General features: G+C 43.2%; 1 protein-coding gene across 4 annotated transcripts in view; it reads left to right on the top strand.

The window, feature by feature from the left end:
• CARMIL1 (capping protein regulator and myosin 1 linker 1) overlaps positions 1–16,999 on the top strand; it is a 177,785-nt gene extending 160,786 nt beyond the window's left edge. For 3 of the 4 annotated variants that reach the window (XM_021385948.1, XM_021385947.1, XM_021385951.1), the window contains 6 exons: positions 1,493–1,922; positions 5,124–5,202; positions 7,783–8,016; positions 11,043–11,177; positions 13,342–13,488; positions 15,943–16,999. In XM_021385948.1, the coding sequence (XP_021241623.1) occupies positions 1,493–1,922; positions 5,124–5,202; positions 7,783–8,016; positions 11,043–11,177; positions 13,342–13,488; positions 15,943–16,079 (1,162 nt within the window). In that variant the 3' untranslated portion in view covers positions 16,080–16,999. The remainder of the gene's footprint in view (positions 1–1,492; positions 1,923–5,123; positions 5,203–7,782; positions 8,017–11,042; positions 11,178–13,341; positions 13,489–15,942) is intronic. The other variant, XM_021385950.1, reaches the window with a different exon arrangement.

The following is a 20,529-nucleotide window of genomic DNA, read 5'->3' as shown; positions in this document are numbered from 1 at the left end:
CTAAGATACTGTGAATTCAGTTATTCTCCCTTAAAAGTGACTACTTTGAAATTAGTTGCCTCAGTATACCATTCGGTGTGGATTACTGACTAGTGGGTATGTTTATAACTTAGCTGACTCAGTGTTACCTGTCAGAGCCCATTAGAACTAAAGCAAAGCAGTGTATTGGTTGAGGCTCTTCCCTTCAGTGCCAATAGTACATATACAGGTGTGTCTGTGTAGTCAGGACTGATCGGGCACAAACAGGATTGTGATAGATAACAGTAGATATATGTTAAAAATATTTTCAAGCAGTTTAAATTTTCCGATTTAGGCTATAAATTTGTCTGAAATACACATCTCCTTTAGCTTTGTATAGAGGGGAAGAAAATAGCTTATATAATTCTTTGTAGTTGGTTGTATGCTTACAGAACCATGCAGCTAGAAGTTCATGCACTAATCCATGGTTGCATTTACATACACACAAAAATGTTTATATAACTAAATGAGAATGGTAAGGCAAACTCTGGGCAACTTGGAATGACCTTTTCTGTACTGTCTGTGACATCCATTAAGGGAAATGGTAGGTGATAACTGTGTCAGGAAAAGCAAATGTTTTAAAATCGGCATGGTATAAAGATGCGTAGTGACATGTGAAGTCATGTGTGATATTCTATATGTACTGGTAAAATCATGGTAGCTAGAAACAATGGATTAACCAGGTTAAGTTCAGGGTACTGGCGGGCTACAGTGTTCCCCCGTGCTTCCCTCAGGCTCCCCTAGCCACTCATTTCAGATGTCTCCATGATCTCTCACTATCCTTGTGTGCTCATCCCTGGCCATGTGCTTGGTTCATGGATCTTTGCTCTCGTGAGCTGTCTCCATTTGCTTCATCGATGGGTCTTTCCAGCTGGGGTGCTTGTATGCAGAAATACTATGCACTCAGCTATCCCTTAGGCATGAATACTCTACCTGTAAGATGTCTGTGAAAATCTTAACAGCAGGTGGGGTTTTTGGTTGTATTTTTTTGTATGTTTGCTTATTTTTGCTTTTTGTTTTTAAGTTTTGTTGGGTGTTGTTTTTGAGGATGAGCCTCTGCTTAATAAAGGTAATGTCTCCATGTTCCTTTCTAAGAGAAGATGGTTGTGCCAATTAGTTATTTGTTCCTCCCCCAAACCTCTGCAAGTTGTGTGCTTGGATCAGTTATCCTCCTTATTACAGTAGGTAGATTGAAACAGATTCGGCAAGCTCTGCTGGAGCAGGATCTCACTGGTGTTGGAAACAGGTGCACAGTGCAGATGAAATGGCTGCTGCTTTTCGTTGTTCCATGCCTAAGGCCAGTCCAGGAATTGTAAGGACAGTATGACTAATGTTAATCAGGTTTTAATTTAGACTGAGCCTCAGGCAATGTATGGATCATATAAAAGGTTGGCTCTGCCCAGGAGAAGTCATTTTGTACTATTGAGAACAGATAGGGAAGGGAAGAGATTAAAATGTCCATGTCTTTTATTAGGAGACCTTCGACTAAAAGTTCAGAGAGCAGTGAGACCAGTGAAGCAGGTGATGAGAAGAAGAAAAGGGACTCAAGGAAGAGTGGCTTCCTTAACTTAATCAAATCAAGAGGCTCCAAATCTGAACGTCCTCAGACTGTCGTGGTGGCTGAGGAGCCCTCTTCACCCAAAGTTGCACTAAAAAGTCAAGTGGTGGACACAAGTAAGAAGGAGCTAAAAGCTGCAGAGCAGAATGGTGGTACAGGATCTGAGGAGTTAAAGACACCAGACTCGCTGGAGGAGATGCAGCCAGATGATGCTACAAAGGCTGAGAGAGGTGACAGCAAAGGAAGCCCTCAAGGAGGCCGGAGGTATGGCGTCCAGGTGATGGGCAGTGGACTTCTTGCAGAAATGAAAGCCAAGCAGGAGAAGAGAGCAGCCTCTGCTCAGAAGGTGAGGGCAATTTGATTTCTCTTGAGTTGTAAAAAATGAACGGAAAATAGGTGTCTTCAGTGGAGGGGATACAGGGACTGGGGCTTGTCATATCATTCCTACTTTCTACCAGGGATTGCAGAGTTCTTCTGCAAAAGAATTGCTCTGTGTTGTAGTGGTTGAACGTGAATGCCCTGGCCAAGGACCAGGCTGCACGTATAGAAGACAAGACATGCCCTTAAGCCTGCACTTTTTCTTCTCATGCTGGGGAGACAGCATCAGCTATCGCACTTGATGTCAGGCCAACGCAAGAGCAGAAGAGGACACATACTTGTTTGCAAGAATTACAGAGTAATTTGGGGGGCAACTAGCACCCAAACTAGCACAGTCTGTCTTTACTCTATGTGATCTGTGATTTGTTCATGTATAACAGAGGCATGCTTTGTATAAAGCTAGGAAAGGCTGTTCACTGTGTGTGCCCTTCAATTTATTTTCATGACTTGGATTTCTGTATTTCAAATACTAACTCTCAAAAAAAAAATCTTTTTTTTTTTTTTTTTTAAAAAAAGGGCTCCCAGTTATCTTCATGTGCAAATATCCTCATGTTGCTCCAAAGCTTTTTGTGCCAAACTGTTTTACCTGATGCCCATTTCCCATTGAACTTCCCTACTGTCTGTCCCTGCTTCTTCCCAGGTGCAGTTGGCACGTTCTAAAATTACCAAAGGATCAGTAATGCATATTCCTCTCTTATTCTTCAGCATGCGAGGTACTCATGTGCTATCCACTCCCTACCACTACTCCCCACTATTACCCTGCCACAACTTGGAAGGTGTTATTTTATGGCAAAGCTCATGTATAAGCTTTGCCCTCTTTTTCATCCTTTTAAAATGCTTCCCAGTTGTCTTGCTGTGTCTGAGTAAGGCATTCAATTGTCATTTTTCCCTTTCTTCTCACTCTTGCAGTAATTGCTGTGATGGCTGAACTACTGCTGCGAACCCTCTGGTCTTGTAATAAGCAAATTCAAGTTAAACCAGAAGCCTATGGCTTTTTAAAGTGACCCACAGCATAAAAATGATGTCTCTAAAGAAATGACCGATTCCCACCTCTCTAACTGGTGCTGAGTAGTGCCCATGAACAGTCGAATTGATTTCTAAGACACCAAGTTAATTAAAATCCTGTATGACTGTAAGTGTTAGAGTCTGCCGCAACATAAAACAGATTTACTTCAGCTAATATAAATTTTTACAATTGCAGGAAGCGCGTGCTTGGTGCTCTTCAATTTCTTAACACCTGTTATCTGAAGTTGGTCACATCTGGGATGATGCATTTGAAGTAGTCTATGAGTCTGCATCTGCTTCCATTGACTAGCTTTCCTATCATTGATCAAAAACCCAAATTTCCTCTCTCAAAAAGGAAAGCTGTTACCTTTTCCCAGTATTACTATGTTTTTCACATTTTGCTTTTTTTTTTTCAGTTTGGAAAAAAAAAATGCCCCTTTCAGGTTTGTCATTGGTTTCCTGCTCTCTTCTTGTTGTTGATGTAAGAATATTAAAAAGAAAAAAAAAAGAAACTTTTAAGATAATTGATTCGGAATTGTTTTTTTAAAAAGATGTTATTGATCTTATTTTTGTTGTTTTTTAGAAGTTGATGTCTCTTTTTTTTGTAATGACAAGAAAGCTGAAGCTTACACACAGCAGGGCACTGGCTTGCTTCTTAATGTTGTCCAGACCATACCAAATTGAACTACTGTTCAAAAGAATTTTTTGCATACTTCATCCTAGACTGCAATAGCAAATGGTTCAGTTTTGCACTTTTATTCATGACATTCATGAAGCTGAAAAACAAAGTATTTTGATGGTTGAGCCACAGAAGAAAGAATCCCATTACTGTTAAATTATGTAGGGGGGATATGGCACCAACTTCCCCAATATCTTCAAATTTATCAGAATTCTAGCATGATAGAAGATTATATTTTCCTTTAAGTTACAGATGGCTGCTTATATTCTGAGCTATTTTACGTGAAAACAAAGCCAGAAGGTATTTACTATTTTATTCATACCCTCCTGCAGTCTTGTTACAGATACAAGTGATGAGCAGGTGCACAGTAGAGGGAAAGATGGTAAATGCTTTTTTGTTTTCTTTTGCTTAGAATACAATGTGAGAATTGCTAGATAAATATGTGCAATTAGTGTTACTGCTACGCATACCTAACAAGGTCTTTTAGCTCCATCTAGTGTTTACAGACTGAATTTTTAAATAAGTCGAGCAAAGCCTACAAGCAGATCAAGCTCATTTGCAACCTATTTATTCACTCACCGTTGCACCCAACGTCAGTATTTCCCAGGAGAAATACTAAATACTAAGAATTACTAAGCACATTAATTCTAAAAGTAGAGCCTGGTCATTATTTATCTACGTGGTAAATTTGTCTGCATTTACCTGAAATGACAGACAGCTTCTCAGAGTACATCTTAGCACGAAGTGTTTAGTATTGTCTCAGGACTGCAAGCAGTTTGTAGTGTGTGTATGGTAGCTAGCCAAACATGCTGACATCCTAACTGCACCTTTACGTATCACACTAAATGCCAACCCTGCTTTTGTACTTGGCCTCGCTACATGGTAATATTTCCCTAGCAGTCCTGTATCTGGAGGGAAGAAGGACTTCAGTGAAATTAGTTTCCATATTGTCCTAAAGCGCTCTTAAATGTAATACAGCAGCTAAATATTGTGCTGCTGCTTCTGGAGTTGCAAGCTTATCTAAAATATACAGGGTTTCTTTGTATGTGGAGGAGCATGAAATCCATCCAGCGGTCTTAAATTCAAAATACAGATCTTCAGAAAAAGACTTTTTCTTTTAAACCTGGAGGTGTAATTTTTAAAATATGGAGCAGACTTTGGGGAAAAGACTTTCTTAGTTTCAACTCCTCTAGCTGACCACTCCGTTTTGACCTCTGTACATTAGCAGATCTGTCACGTAGAAGGCAGGGTGTCTTTGCAGCTTTGCCAGACGCAGGTATATATTTGTGATCAACTCAGCAGTTTACTTCCCACCCTGGACTTCCAGGACATGAAAGAGAAATAAGGAAGTGCATCCAGTGAACGATACTAACGCTACTTTCTCTGCCTCATAGTTTTTGAATCAACACTTTTTCATAACAGAAGCATAGAGTTATATTGAATACCAGTCTATTATTAACATGAGAGTTTTTCTCATTCTTGCAGAAACTTGGGAATGACACACCTTCCAAGGAGCCTTCTGATACAGCAGTGAGCTCAGAACGACTGGATGGAAGTGGTACAGGTACAGTGTGAGGCTCTTGATATAAACTCTAGAACATGCAAAACATCTAAACTCAGAGTCACGCTTCCCTCTCCAAACTGTGCACCTAACGATTGCTTAAGCAAAATGTGAAGTTACGGTGAGTGAACAGCATTAGAAACAAGTTTGCATTTATACCGTGTTTGACAACGCTTCTCATGAAGCCAGCTCAAGGTCTGCGTTGTTAGTTGCATTACACTTGTGCTACACATCCCAAAGAAGGGGAAGGACTCAGGATGTTCCTAGGACTCCTTTGAAAGAGTCCTGATTTGCAGTGGAGATGCCAAAGCTGAAGCTGAAACCAGGAGCCAGCAAAAATGTCTTCACACATAGAATTGAAACTCCCGAATACATCTGTAGGCTTCAGCATGACTGGTTTGCAAGGGTAATAGTAGTCAGTGTAGGTAACCACTCATGTAGGGCTCTTAGAAGAGACTTCTCACAGGCAATGGACACTAGCTCTTCCCAGGCTTTAGCTGGCATGAACGAAGCTAGGGCAGTCTGCAGAGTTGTAGAGGCCCTAGGGCACAGCTCACATGCACAAAATAACATAAACTCAGCACTTACAGCACCATTTCACTCTGTGGCTAGTCTTGCTTTGCACTGGCTGAAGGCCCTTGTCCAACTGTAGTCTTGAAATGGCAGTGCCTAAATACCTGCATCTTGGTGCAAGAGGAGAGCCTGATTGCTGGGCACACAGACTGGCTGAAATCTAAATCCAAAATTGGGCAGCTTGGTTGAGCACTTCAGAAATCAATTATGAATATTTCTCCCTTTCTAAAGCTGGTTTTAAAAGACAGCTTATGCATAGCATGTTAAAGCAAACTATAAATCAGTGACCTTAGGTCAGCCTGCTTGTCTTTTGAGAAGTACTGTTCATACTGTCTGTGTCTCCTGATACTGTCAAACAAATCAGAGGAGCCAGAATCACCTATACTTGGGATATTATCATAGCTGTGGATGTCTGACCCCAATTTTTCTCTGGTCCTTGTCTTTGTATAAGGCACATTTCACCCCACCTCACTGCACTGTGCATGCCCCTTCCTTCTGTCCTCCAACTGTCAGTTCTTTCTTAGTCACTCTTTCTTGAGAGCTCCCTGAGGCTGCTTTTCAGTATTGCAGCTACAGTTTGCCTTTGTTTTGGGTTAATTTATTTTCACTTACTGGGTTCTAATAGTATTAGCAGGCCTGAGGTTAGGAAGGCAAAAGAAAGAAAGTTAATGGAAAAATCGCTGGATGATGCTACACGAAAACTATAGATAGATTCAGAAGGAAAATAAGGTGATTTTTTTCTTATTCTTTGCTTCACACTTGGCTATTATCTGCTCTTTTGTATGCATACAGACACAGGTGGAGAAAGAGTCCTGCTGTTTTGCTCACAGCACTGAGGTCTATTGCATGCTTGCAGACACAGTCTCTCCCTGTCACATGCTCACACAAATATGTATGCAAGCACACAGCTCCTCTGGTTAGCCAGAGTTTAACTCCAGATGGGCTGAAAAACATCTTTGTAGGCTGGAAAAATGTATTGGACATTGACTTGCAACAAACTATATCCAACACTCCCCTCCCACTGCCTTTGAAATGGCTGTGCTCAACACTCCCGTAAAGAAGCAGGATTTCTGAATGGGAATAGCAGGTAGGTAGGTCAAGTCTGAGCTGATTGTAGCTTTGCCAGGTACCAAGGCATTTCAGTTAGTCTGTCATTTTGTTCCTGAGAATAAAGATGTGATGATTGTTGAATGTCTCAAGCTAGCATACAAGTTTCAGGATTATCGTTATACCTGCTACATACAAGCTTTCATCCTCCTCAAAGTAGGAAAGTAGGGCAAGCATTTTGCTCACTTGCAACTTAATGTCTAGCGGGCTTTCTACCAGCTGGCATAGCTGAATAGAACTGGTTTATGCCCTGGAAGTAAATGTAGTTTTATGCATAAATACTTTGATCTTTGTTTGGGATAATATGTTGATAAACTTGCTAATGCATAGAAACCGTAATCCATACACAGTGTTGTTAAATCAATCAAAATATTAACTAAAGAATTCTTTCATCTCCTCTGAGCTTCAGAATCTCTTTAGAGCTTGCTAAAAGCAACAAATAACAAGATGTAGCCTGCTGACCACGCGTTCCAGATTTATTTTCTGGGCCAGGATTTCTCTGCTGATTTTGGACAGCCGACCTTTTGTCTGTAGAGGCACAAATCAGCCAAAGGCTGCCTTTTCTACTGATCCATTGCTGCTTCCTCAGCAGGTAGGCCATGCCATCTGCTCCCGGAATGATAAAGGGAGAATGAGGTCCAGCCAGCCATCGACCCAAATGTATTAATAGGACAGGAGATGTCATCACCTATGAGGCAATTGAATTATGTTAGCACATGTAAGAATTGGTGGGTTTAGGTGCTGCTCTTGTGGTGATTTTAAACAAAATACCAGGAGTCACCGTACCAGCACTGCACAGCTCTTTGTGTATGTGAACTAGTAAAGGTATTTTCTATCGAAGCGCACATGTACACTGAACCTTCCATGTTGCATGAGACTATAATTTGTGTCTGTTTTTTTTAGTGCCTAAACTCCCGCAGACCCTTCCAGAGAGTCGGTTTGCCTCCAATAAAGGTGACTCTATCTCAGCATCATCTGAAAAAAATGCAAAAGCTGAACCAAAGGCAGAAGCTGCGGCAAAGGCAAGAAGTTCTTCCAATACACCAACCAGCCCCAAACCCCCGCTGCAGTCAACGAAGCCCAGCCTGGCAGGACGGCCCACGGTGCCACAGAAACCACGCTCTGCCTCTCGCACCGGTGAGGAGCTGCTGGGTGCTTCTGAGTGGAGTTTGTGTGGGCCATGAAGGAGACACCCAGGGCCCACACATTGGAGATGGATTCTTCAGTCATGTGCTCTTGACTCGCTTCCTTCTTTTCCATCTCCCTCTGCCCTAATTCAAATGCAATTATTTAAAATGGTTTAGCCCTGTGACGGTAAAATCTGAGGAGAAGCAATGGAGACACTGACAGAGCTGTTCTGAGTTAGCCTGCTCTCTTAGGAGAGCTCAGAGATCTGCTTCAGAATGAAAACCTGTTGTAATTGTGCTGGCAATACTATTTTCTCTGAGCACCGGACTCTAAATACTGAAGCCCTTGGGGTTTTTTGGCTCTTAGCTCCCTGAGCAAATGCCTGTTATTCTTAATAATTAGTCTAAACAACTGTTTCTCTTTTCCCTCATTTTGCCTGTGATTCTTTCCTTATTATTTTTGATTGGAATTAATTGTAGCTGTGATCTTACAGCCCTGCTAGACTGCCAGCTGAATGGCTATTTATTAAATTCTGCTCTGTCCCAGCCTCCCACCCAGCTATTACCTGAATATTTTCAGTATCATGAAGCAGATCTTCTATACACTGCTATTTAATAGGCTGATGACACAAATCCCTCTTCCCAAAGCACAACCATTGCAGTTGAGAGGAATTAAATGCTAGTTACTGACTCTCCTAGTGGCTGTAGCAAATGGAACTTATTGCTGTTGGTTGAAGAATGTGAGAACTGCCTCTAGGCTTTTCCCATACTTACCAATGACCTGAGAAAGATGATATGTCTGAGGGGGGATAGGGAGCAAATGGATGTTAAAGCCTCTTCTTTGCCTTAAATATGTACCTGACATTACTTAGCCTGTCTCTGCAAGCTAGTGGGTGCAGTGTTGTTTGAGTACAGAATCACCTTCAGGTTGCAGATGGCTTTGTTTTATTGGTCATTTCAAAAATGATTGTAGAAGGGTTGGGTGAAATACTTGTAAAGATGAATACAGTAGGAAAGCATGGCTTATTTCATGATGCTTAATCTATAAAATAGGCAGCATGTTATCTCAAAATGTTTTGTATCAAACAGACCTAAGCTATCTGTTTCTACAAGCTCATATTTCCTGCAGAGAGGAGCCTACTGCAGGCTTACTACAGAGAGCAATTAATATTTGCTAGTAATAGGCCAGCTCCTCAGGTGGTAGCAAAAGCAGCATCTTCTCTGCTGCAATCTTATTTCTTTCATAGTACTTATATTGACTTGCTAGCTAGGGTCACACAGGTGATGTGATGAGGAAGCCAAGCAATAATCCTATTTGCTTTCTTCCTCCTTCTGTTGTTTATGGTGATATGACCAAAATAATGGTAGCAAATTTTTGCTAAGTAATCCGAGGGCAACAGAGCACAGCTCAGATGTCTTAAAATTGTCAAAGACTGAAAGTGATTCCTTGGTAAAGCACAAGAGTTATCAGTTTTAGTTCAAAAACACACAGATGTGTTTGCCAAGCACAGTGCTCATGCACAGAGCTTGACGTTGATACCAAGCTTCCCAACGCAAATGGCCTCACAGGCATGTGGAGGTCTTGAGAATTACTGCACCCATTCAGACTGAGTTGCATTTGGAAGGTCATCACTTTCATTTGCTGAAATTAACAAGATTGACTCCTTTGTGGTGACCAATTTGTGTTAACAGTGCGATAGATTCCTATTAATTTCTAATATGCGGCTGAATTAATTTGTGTTCCAAATTTATAATATATGTTACTTATAGAATTATAGAATAGAATCATAGAATGGTTTGGGTTGGAAGGGACCTTTAAGATCACCTAGTTCCAACTCCCCTGCTATAGGCAGGGACACCTCCCTCTAGACCAGGTTGCTCACAGTCCCATCCAGCCTGGCCTTGAATGCTTCCAGAGAGGGGGCATCCACAACCTCACTGGGCAACCTGTTCCAGTGTCTCACCACCCTCACAGTAAGGAATTTCTTAATATCTAGTCGGAATCTATGCTCTTCCAGTTTAAAACCGTTCCCCCTGGTCCTGTCGCTACATGCCCTTATAGAAAGTCCCTCCCCAGCTTCAGGTACTGGAAGGCTGCTATAAGGTCCCCCCAGAGCCTTCTCTTCTCCAGGCTGAAGAGCCCCAGTTCTCTCAGCCTGTCCTCATGGGGGGGGGAACTTGATAATGTGAGTTCCTTTTCTGTCAACGCTAATATAACTTCCTAGCTGCTCTGCTGGAGACATATGCCAGTGTTTGGGAAGCAAATGTACAAGTAGTTTAGGTAACCCATTATAGCTGTACTTGCCTGCCGTCCAAATGAAAGCTGTCTGGTTTAAGGCTGAAAAGGTGTTCTTGTGAGGACTGTGAAAATGGTAGTCCATTTGCTATATATAACATCTATCCAACCTTTTAGAGAAACAAAATATCCAGATGGTTTAAAGTATGGATTTGAATTTAAATTCCAGATAACCTAAGAGTCTAGCAGTCAGTGTTTTCTAAAGATAAAAAAAAAAAAAAAGCAAAACCTTTACAGATACTATCGTGCCATGTACTCTCAATTTATTCCTGGAAGTATAGAGTTCTGTAGATGATTTATGAATTTTTTTACCTGATTCACTTTTATGCCTTATAACTGTGAAACAGGGCATCTAACTTCATTGGTTCATTATGTTTAAGAACTATAAAAACATGAGTTGAACAAATATTTCCAAAAATCCATCCAAAAAAATTTTAGCTGTTATTTACAAATGGCATACTTATGTCTTGCATGAAGTTCAGTTTTCTATTTGTGCTTCTGCAGTAACACCCATTAAAAATGCTGAAATTGATATTTTGGCTATTAAGATTCTTTCACTTGGACTGAGGGCCATCATTTGTTCTCTTAACATAATGTAAATACCCAATTCCTTCTTTTTCTGATACAGATTCTGTTTCTTTGTTTTACGTTGGGTTGAACTTTGGTCCCAAAGAAGGTGGCCTTTCTGTGAGCTACAGTGCAAATATAACCTCTCACCTTTTGTTCATGATTCCCCACAGAGGATGCTCCAGAGTCTCCCTCTGGCCCCAGCTCCCCAAAAGTTGCCTTGCTTCCTCCTGTGCTGAAGAAAGTTCCTTCTGATAAAGAAAAGGATGGTCAGAGCAGCCCCACAGTCAGATCATTTTCTCAAGAAGGTAGGAGTGTTGGTGTAACTGTTGGTCCAGCATGCCTTTCACCTACTAGGAATCAATGTGTCACTGTTCCCTGATCTGTTTCCTCTTGGAAGGGAAGAGGATGATTCATTTTGAGGAAACAAGAGGAAGGAGAGTGTATCTGGTCACCTCTTCTCACTCCTCCACCCATGGGTTGGTGGTCTTCATTTTCTTCATTTCATCAAACCAAGTGAAGAAGATGAATTTCTTGTTACTAATCATGTAGCTGAACAATTAAGGGATGTTTGTATTACGTATGTTATGTTTTTGTTTGGTCTGATTCAAGGTGCTGGTTGGTGTGGGTGACAGATAACAATGTGAAATGCAGCTCTGTTGGTCAGTAAAGTTCCAGGGGAGCAGCCATGACTGTTCCTTGCAGCCAGCCTTTTGCTCTGTGTATTCCTATTTTCTGTGACATCAGTGCATGCGACTGGGCTCACCTCACGCTTGGGCGATATGTTGTTGTGTGTCAAGGCAGGACTTGGTACTTTTAACCCACAATAATAGACTACTGGCATCTCTTTGCTGCTTTTCATGTGTGCTCTGGATTTCTGCTTTTGCTGATGCATTTCCTTGCCCCACGGTTGGCTCTCAAAAGAGCTAAGGCTTCCTTCTAAAGTGTGGGACGTGGAGAAATAGCCACAGAAATATTGTTCAGCACGGTGTTTGCTGGCACAAAGATAATGTTGAAATCTGAGGGTGAGACCTCCATCCTTTGGACTCTCCGTGAGAAAAAATAGTTACATTTCCATCTCAGGGTGATTCCCATCACATCCAGACTGGAAAAATCACATAAGCTATGGGACAAAGGGGTGCACATTCACACTCTGCCAGCACTTTCCTGCAGGATGGGTTGGGGCAGATGTATCAGAGCAGATATATCACACTGGGTTGTGACAAAAGAGCTGTTGTGTGGCCCACAGAGTCCACTGTTAGCCACTGATGGGAGGAACCTGGTTTTATTCCTGCCTTTAGTCCCATCAGAACCTGTGATGAGACCAGTGAACTGAGCCACAGCTCTGAGACCAGGCTTACTTAACTGGTGCCATCATGCTGAGAACTGTTGCAATCAAAGGCTCTTACCACACTTGACTCTTTCAGTTGCTGTCTGATAAATGCATGTCCTAGAGCCCTTGTTTCCTGGCCAGCTTTTTACCAGACAGAACTTGCTGCTACATACCTGGAGATACCCAGTGTAATGGGACTTGTTGCAGACACGTTTTGCATGAGGTTGGCCTCACCATTGCTGTGCTCTAGCTCTTCTAAGTCTCCTTGACATGAGAGGAGACACTGGAGAAGTGGGAAATACAGGATTGTAACTACAATCCTTCTGAACTACAGCAACCTCTAATGCAGCAGAGATTTGACAAGTTTCTGTAGTTCATGGTGGTTATATATGAGGAGGGAGTCACTTTATTTTAAAAATATATTGGCTCAGTATACAAATCCTTATAGAAAAGAGGCTGGATGCTGCCTTCCTCTCTCTTTGCTCACTTACATTTAGCCTACGCCGAAGACTCATCCAAGCTGAGACAGTATCCTAGTTGCTGCTGCATTATGAGAACTTTATAAATAATAGCTTGGAATGGCTAACATTGTGTTTCTGGATCCTTACATAGCTGCTATGCTTTGCATAGAGGTGTTTGGAAAAGTCTAAATTCTGTCTCTTTTGGTTTTTATTCTTTGTCAAGTTAACTTTTCTCTTTATTACAGTTCTACTTTCTGTCATTCCTCCTTCCTTGCATTCTGCTTCCTTTCAGACTAGCATGCTCAATTTATTTCTGCAACTGGTAAACCACTGCAAATCTGCCTAAGTTCATAAACAAAATCATAGCTACTGCAAAAGAAAGCTGCAAATTAGATGATACTTAATAATAAAATTACTTTGCTACTGAGTTTAACTGTACTGCATGGGGCAATGTCCAAATGCACTTCTTTGCACAGACTATCTGTGAGGTCAGGCTGCAGTTACCAACATACACAAATATCCAGACTAGATTTAAGCGAGCATCTGGCGTATTGATTGCTGCCCTTTGAATGATTGATTAGAAGGGATAAAAAATTAAAATTATTTATGCTACTTAATGCTTTCTATATATGGGCCTCCATATGCTACGGAGTATAAATGGATCCGTTTCCCTGCTAGAGCAAACAGGAGATGGTCAAAAAAGAGCTGCAGACCATGACTGTTCCAAGCCACCCGGAGGAGGGGGAGCTGCTTCGGGGCAGTGCTGTGCCAGTGCAGAAGAGGAAGGCAGTGTGCTTGGGCCGAGGAAGGCTCAGCCAACTCCTGGTTAGCAGTTTCCAATTTCATTTTTCATCTGGATGGTGCTCAACAGCTGGCACTAACAATCACTAGGATGCTGCATTAGCAAAGAAGCCTTGAAAAGGTGCTGCTCTGTCAGTGAAGTGTGAGGGGGTGGAAGTCCCGTGGGACACTCATCATCTTTCTGCACCCCTGGGCAGCCTGATCTAGTGGGTGGCAGCCCTGCCCCACAGCAGGGAGCTGGAACTGGGTAGGTTTTAAGGTCCATTCCAACCAACCCGAGCCAGTCTGTGTCTCTATGCACTAAAGTATTTCAAAACAAATTTCAGCCTGAGTATTGTTAGTGCCAGCTTCAGTACTGTCTCACAACCATTTGAGAACAGGAAGAATCAGCTTATGTTGATACAGCATTTTGTTCTCAGCTGGCATAAATAAAAATAAAAACCAGAAGAACCCAAACTCAGCACTGTGCTGCACCTCTTGAAAAGCAGCTTGGACTTACAGTGAACTCATTCAGTAAACTATAAAAATAGTTGGTTGAATTATGTGTTTTTAAAACGTAAAAGCTCCTGTTCCCACATGGTTTGTGTTTCCATGCTTCTCTGTACCTCATAACTAGCTTGTTTAAACAATGATTCAAAATGGCTTTTCTTCTGCAGCCTTTTAGCGAGGTATTTGAGTATCTTATGCAATTGCATTTACTCATAGTTCTTCGATTTATAAGACATCATGTATTCCTTCTGTATGTTTCCCATCACTCATTCTATCCTGTTGAGGAAAAGGAAAGAACCATCCCATCTGCCCCTCTTTATCCTCAACCCAGATTTTCTGATTTTCTGATAACACTGTGGAATCAAGCTTAGCCCACTCAAATTTGGAACCTCTTTTCACCATCGTAATCAAATTATTTTGGTTAATTCTGAGGTAGCTCTCCAATAAAATAAGTTTCAAAAGCTGAGATGCTGCTGCAGATCTCTGCAAGTCGCCTCGGTGTGGTTTCATGAGGGCTCTACCTGAGGTGCATGAACTTAAGTGTATTTTTCAGGCATTCTGGGGGCAAACTCCCCATCTTGTTTTATTAGGCCATAAATGCAAACAGCTGCTTCAAGCATGTGTTCTGGGTTTCATTTGAAGAGTGAATGGAAGCTCAAACAACAGCCATGTAATTATTTGCAGGTATAATTATCAAGAATGATTCAGAACCACAGGGCACCTTTTTCTTTGAAAAGCAGTGGTGTTTGGGAAGGCAGAAATACTTAACTTGTTATTTTATGTTGTTTTACTTTTTTTTTAATGGAATTATGGGTATCTTAAAATTGTCAAGTTAAATAGCTTTAAAAAAAAGTTTATCAAAATTCTATTCTCTTCTCTTCCGGTTTGCAAAGCAGGGATAAGAAAGCAATGGTTGTGTAATTGCTGGCTCTTATTTCATCCCATGTTTTGGCTAGCACACATGAGGAAAAAGGTATTTTGGAATCAGGAGGACTGCTTGGGTCAGAAGTGTGCCGTGTACACAAGATGTGGGTCCTATAGGATGAGTGCTGGCTGTGTCCCTTCTGCTCTCACCATGGCAGAGATGCAGAACTGGATTGAAGACTGTGCCAAATAAAGCCAGACAGAGCTTTCTGGCACACCTGGGTGGCCCCATGGCCTAATCCAGGGGACAAGGTACAGCAAAGACACGCTAGAGGTTTGCCATCTGTGTAGAGGTGTGTTTTGACTGGAAGCATGAGGTTTCTGTAGACATCAACCCTTGCATAACCTCGCTCCTATTGTTGTGCATAATAAAACTCTTGTTTCCATAGAAATTTTAGACCACTTACCCGATCAGAGGTCTTAACAACGTTTTAAAACCTTTTTTTCCATTTCGTTTCAAAGTTTATAGGTTTAGGGGAAAACTCTGGCCTTCCTCAGAATAATTGTGCTGGGCAAACAGAGCGGGTGCTGCTTGCTTTTAGACAAACAGAGGCAGGGCCGTCCTTCTGATTTCTCTCCTGCTGAGACACACAGCCATGCTCCCAGCTGAGAGGGGTGCAGGCTGGGCTCGGTGTCTGTTTGGGGAGAAGGGTTTGGGCTGTGCACTGCTGCTCTGTGGAGGGTCCTGCCAAGGCACCCGCGCAGTCAGGAGGGTGTCATCTGTAATCCAGGTCCTCTGTTTGCTCGTGATGCGATGTGATGAGGAGGAAGCTTCCAGGCCGTTTCTAACTGTAACGTACGTCTGTGTCGCACTGAGGTGTACTGAGTTTCATATTTCAGGTTTGTCTGCGTATCAGCCAGCACTGCCATAGAGTTTGCTCCAGTTTTTTCTTCTCTCCCTGTCTCTTGCCTTCTTTTGGGTTGAAGGATTCATGGATCTGTGCTACTCTCACCAGTTCAAGCGAATACCGTGGGAGTGGGAGCAGGTGCCCTAAGCGGGAATGACGTTTTTCCTTCTCTCCTTTCTGCAGTCGTTACTAAGACCCATTTCTGTGTTTTGTACAGCTGCCAAAAGAAGCCCTGGGCACCAGTCCCACGAGTTCCAGGAGCTGAAGCAGAGGTCCTTAAGTAAAGACGGCCATCAGGGAAGCAAGTCCAGTGACTCTGGCGAAGAGGCAGATAAAGATTTTATTTTTGTTTAGCGATCAGTCCGAGTGCTTTGTAGTGTGAGAGCTTTTATAACGGTCAGGGTACGGCAATCAACAGCCCTTGCAGCCGGCTGCTCTTTCACCACAGGTACATCCCCATGCAGAAAAGCTGATCTTCCAAACGCAATTCTCAGTACAATCAGTCGGCGTTGATTTGGTCCTTCATTTCTGTTCTGTCCCGTTCAGACATTCCTTCCCACGCCTTTGCTAAAGCCAGCGATCCTTTCATGTATTCTACTTGAATTTCCTCCGAAGCAGCTACAAAGGATGCCCTGCATTAGGGCATTCGGAAAGCAAAGCAAATTAACTGGACACTGTCTTACGCTAGTACACTGTACAGCAGGTAATGTGTTGTACTGCTGAATGTAAATGTGTCAAATCTGCACGTGACTTACCTATAAATATACTCTTGCGGTATGCAATTGCACATTGTAATTATATTAAGAGCACACTAATAAAATAATTTGTATAGATTATATATATATATTAAATGCTTGGGTATGGTTTTTACATTCTCCCATAGGGAGCTTCTTTCTTCCTGTTCTTGTACTGTACATAAAGCTCCAGCGCTTACATTTGTGTACTGTCAAAAAGCACAACGGAGAAGGATCTGAATGACGTATAATCTTGTTATGCTTCCACGTTCATATGTTAATGTATATAGTTGGTTGGAATGAGGGCAATGGAAATTTTATTAATATTGGTGTTTTCTAGAGACCTTCTTCGGTTCTGTCTGCATATTAGCTTCCTTTCAACGTGTAATTCTACGAGAACAATAGTTTGACATCTGTAAAAACATTTCTGCTTTTGGGGGGAAGGGGCGCAGATTTCGCAGGCATCCACTTACGTTACAGGTTGAAGGGATTTTATTCATATGTATATTTGTAACAATAAAAATGATTTTACAACTGAAATTGAGCTCCTCGTTTTTATAGCACTGGTTCTGGTCTGACAGCTTCTCCTCGTTGAACGATAGCGTAGTGTGAGATAGACCAAGCGTGCAGCTGAGACAAAAGCCTTGTCCTCCTTTCCTGCTTGTGGTGAAAAGTAACACATATCACACATATGTACGTTCTTTATTTATTGGACATCAGTGAGGAAAAAAGTACAAATGGGCGGAGGAGAAATTGGGGTTATGTTAGAAAAGATAAGCAACCCAGCCTGCTTCAATTGTTACTCACGTACAAAGTGAACAAGGCTATTTTGTGTAAGTGAAGTGTCAGTACTCAGGAAGGGTTGCCTGATTTGCTGGCTTCATGAATTTAAGAGAACTTGTTGAACAGCAAGGTTTGTGGCATTAATGCTACTACTAATAATAAGGTTCTCACTTCTAGCTGCTGCGTGCTTCTCCCACTGGAGCTTGCTGGGGGTGCCCAGTTTGTCCTGCTGGGGCTGTGAAAGGGGGCACTGAGTAGTGCCGGTGGTGGAGCTCTTGGGTTGATGCCTGCTGGTACTGGACACCCTCTGGGAGTTCCTCAGTACAGTTTGTGCACCAAAGGGCCCAAAAACAGCATCTAAACTGAGTGAAGAAATGCAAAATGTAGGTCTAATTGTGATCTGCAGGGCAGTGCTTGTGAAGGGGCCCGGAGGGGAGGTGGGCAAGAAATTCCTTTAGATGCAATGCTGGTTCAGGTCGGGTATTAGGAAGTATTTCTTCTCATAAAGAGCAGTGAGGCAGTGGCACAGGCTGCCCAGAGAGGTGGTGGGGTCACCGTCCCCGGAGGTGCTCAGGAGCCGTGTGGATGCAGCACTGAGGGGCAGGGTTAGTGGACATGGTGGGGCTGGGTTGTTGGTTGAACTATATGAACTTAGAGGTCTTTTTCAACCTTAATGATTCTGTTCTACTGGGAGGCTTTTCCTTTGGGAAATCTCTTAGGTTCTCTTTCCTAAACTCAGGGACCTAGAAATCCCATGGGGAGGGCTGTCTCCCAACCCTCCTTTCTGGCAGCGAGAAGCGTTGGCGGCCCCTCCCATGCCAACCACTGTCCACAGTGGGAAGTGGACGGAGTGGTGATGCCTCTCAACATGGGGGGGCTGCACAGGGAAAGCTGGGAAAAAAACAAGCTTTGGTGGGATGGGAATACCCATGGCAGCACCTTGTGTGACACAGCAACATGGGATCTGCGGGCAGAGGGGGGGATGGGGGGCAGCACCAGTGCTGGAAGATGGGGTTTGGGATCTGCCCTAATAAGCAGCTTGTACCTAGCTGAGAATATGGTTGGAAGAAATAAATAAGCGTATGCTTCTTTTCTGCATCAGACAGCGTTATCTCTGCATTGATTTCTATGTAAATTGGAGGAGGGGGTTATAAACTGTTATTTTGACTTTGTCTCCCCTTCAGCCTGTCTTTCATCTGCTCCTCCTCATTCCCCCTTGCTGTGGTGCTCACAGACCCCTCGCTGGCTCTGGGGCTCGCTGCCCACCCCACTCACCCCGCAGCTCCTGGGCGCCGTCCCTCCCTGTTCCCAGAATTTGCCTATAGTCAAAATGTTGGGATTGATGTTTGCATTTTTCAGGAGCATCGTGAGTCATGAAGGAAACGAGTTTACTGGGAAATAGCGTTTCTACTATTTTAAACCTGTTTTATTGACCCAGGTTCACACGGAAGACAAAGAGAGACATTTCTTATTCTTTGATGTGTAATTGCCGTAATCTGAAAATAAACCAATAAAAGAAACATCTGAACTAATGGTCTGCCATCGCTAAGGCTTAATGGGAAACATCATCCTGTCAAATATTATTAGATTAAAGCCATTTCTGAACTTAAAAAAAAAATTGTAATAACGGAATAGTGGTGTGTTTTTCAAGATATGTAACTTTAAAACTCTATAATGCTATGAACAAAAAGAATTCAATTGTCTTTTATTTTCTTTCTATTTTCAGCTTTCCAAAATGAGGGCTTGAGATTTCCTACCTCATGCATTCCTGCACAGTGCAAAGCCAGGGCTGAAGCTCATCAGGGGCATTCCCCACTTCTTAGAACACTGCCTTCCTTTAATCCCTATTTATCCCCACATGGCAGAGCAATGCCTGTGTTGGCCACACAAGCTGCATGTTCCTCTCACTGCTCTGATACTCATAGCAATGGATCCTGAGTTCAATGAGCTCCCCAGGTTCACTGCACCCTGCTCAGTGCCCTGCTGAGCCGGTATAGCTCACTTTGAGCCCTGTTGTTTTTTAATTTGTGTTTTGCTGAGTAACTTAAGGCATCTGGAGGAGCCTAAACCCATGTTTACCATGCCTAATTTCATCTTAAATGGAGTTTAATTGAGACTGCTTTGTTAAATTGATGACGCTGTAAACCGTTTCTGTGCTGTCTGTATTGAGAAGGACCTGCTGATGTTTCAGAAGGACGTTTGAGTACTTGCTCATGCTATTAAGGAACCAGACTGGATATTCCCCATCCTTAGTTGTCATCTAAGCCCATTGCAGTGTCCCCCCAGTATCTATGGGGTATGTTGGAGGCAGGTTTTGGGGGGAGCAAAGGCATAACCAATGCATGTGGAGCAAGAGATCATGGCCTCTGTTTCTTTTTTCCCCTTTGTATATGACAAACCTCCCGGTGTCTTTCCAGTGGAGGTGAAGATGGCTGCACTGAAGCTCATCAATCATCAAGTCCAGCTCCTGGCCCAAAATTCAAACCCTACATCTGAGATCTGTATTCAAATGCTCCTTGAACTCTGGCAGCTCGGGACCAGAGTTTGAACCAAAATCAACCTGGAAAAATCTCTCTAACCTTGTCCCTCAGTGCCACATCTACGTTTCCTGGACACCTCCAGGGATGGTGACTCCACCACTCCCTGGGCAGCCTGTGCCACTGTCTAATCACTACCTCTTCTCCAGACTGAACAGCCCCAGCTCCCTCAGCCACTCCCCGTAAGACCTGTGCTGTAGTCCCCTCACAGCTTTGCTTCCCCTTCCTGGACATGCTCTGGGGCCTCAGTGTCCTTCTTGTAGAAAGGGGCCCAAACAGACAGTGCAGCCCCAAGTGGGCCCATGTGGGGTACGAACACCAGCCTTGCTGTATCGGCACTCAGACCCCAGCATCACTGTTCTTTTTGCATTGTACTGCAGGAGGCTGAGGCTGTGGTTCTCCAGCTAGCTCCATACTGTAGTGTTTTGTTCCAGCACGGGAACCCTCTTGGTTGGCGTAGAGGAGCAGGTGGGAGCCTGCTGCCTGCTGCTGCCTCGTTTTCACAAACCAAAGAGGAGGGTCACAAGTTTTAGCAAACTTTTTTCCTCCCTAAACAGCATTCCTCGGAAGTTTCCCGTCTGTCCCGAGCACTGCCCCCTCCCTGAGCAGCACCTCCTGCCGATACCCGCGCACCGACGCCCTGGTGCGGCAGCAGGGGGTGGGACGGGGCCACGCGTGGGCCCTCGACCTCCCCCCGGTCCCCACGGGGCCGCCCCCGGGGCGGAGCTGCCGTTCTCAAAGCCGTGGCGG

The sequence above is a fragment of the Numida meleagris genome, chromosome 2, assembly GCF_002078875.1.
Source record: "Numida meleagris isolate 19003 breed g44 Domestic line chromosome 2, NumMel1.0, whole genome shotgun sequence".
NCBI classification, from domain to species: Eukaryota; Metazoa; Chordata; class Aves; order Galliformes; family Numididae; genus Numida; species Numida meleagris.
Note: the sequence above shows the minus strand (reverse complement) of the source record. Positions and strands in the feature narration are given on the sequence as shown.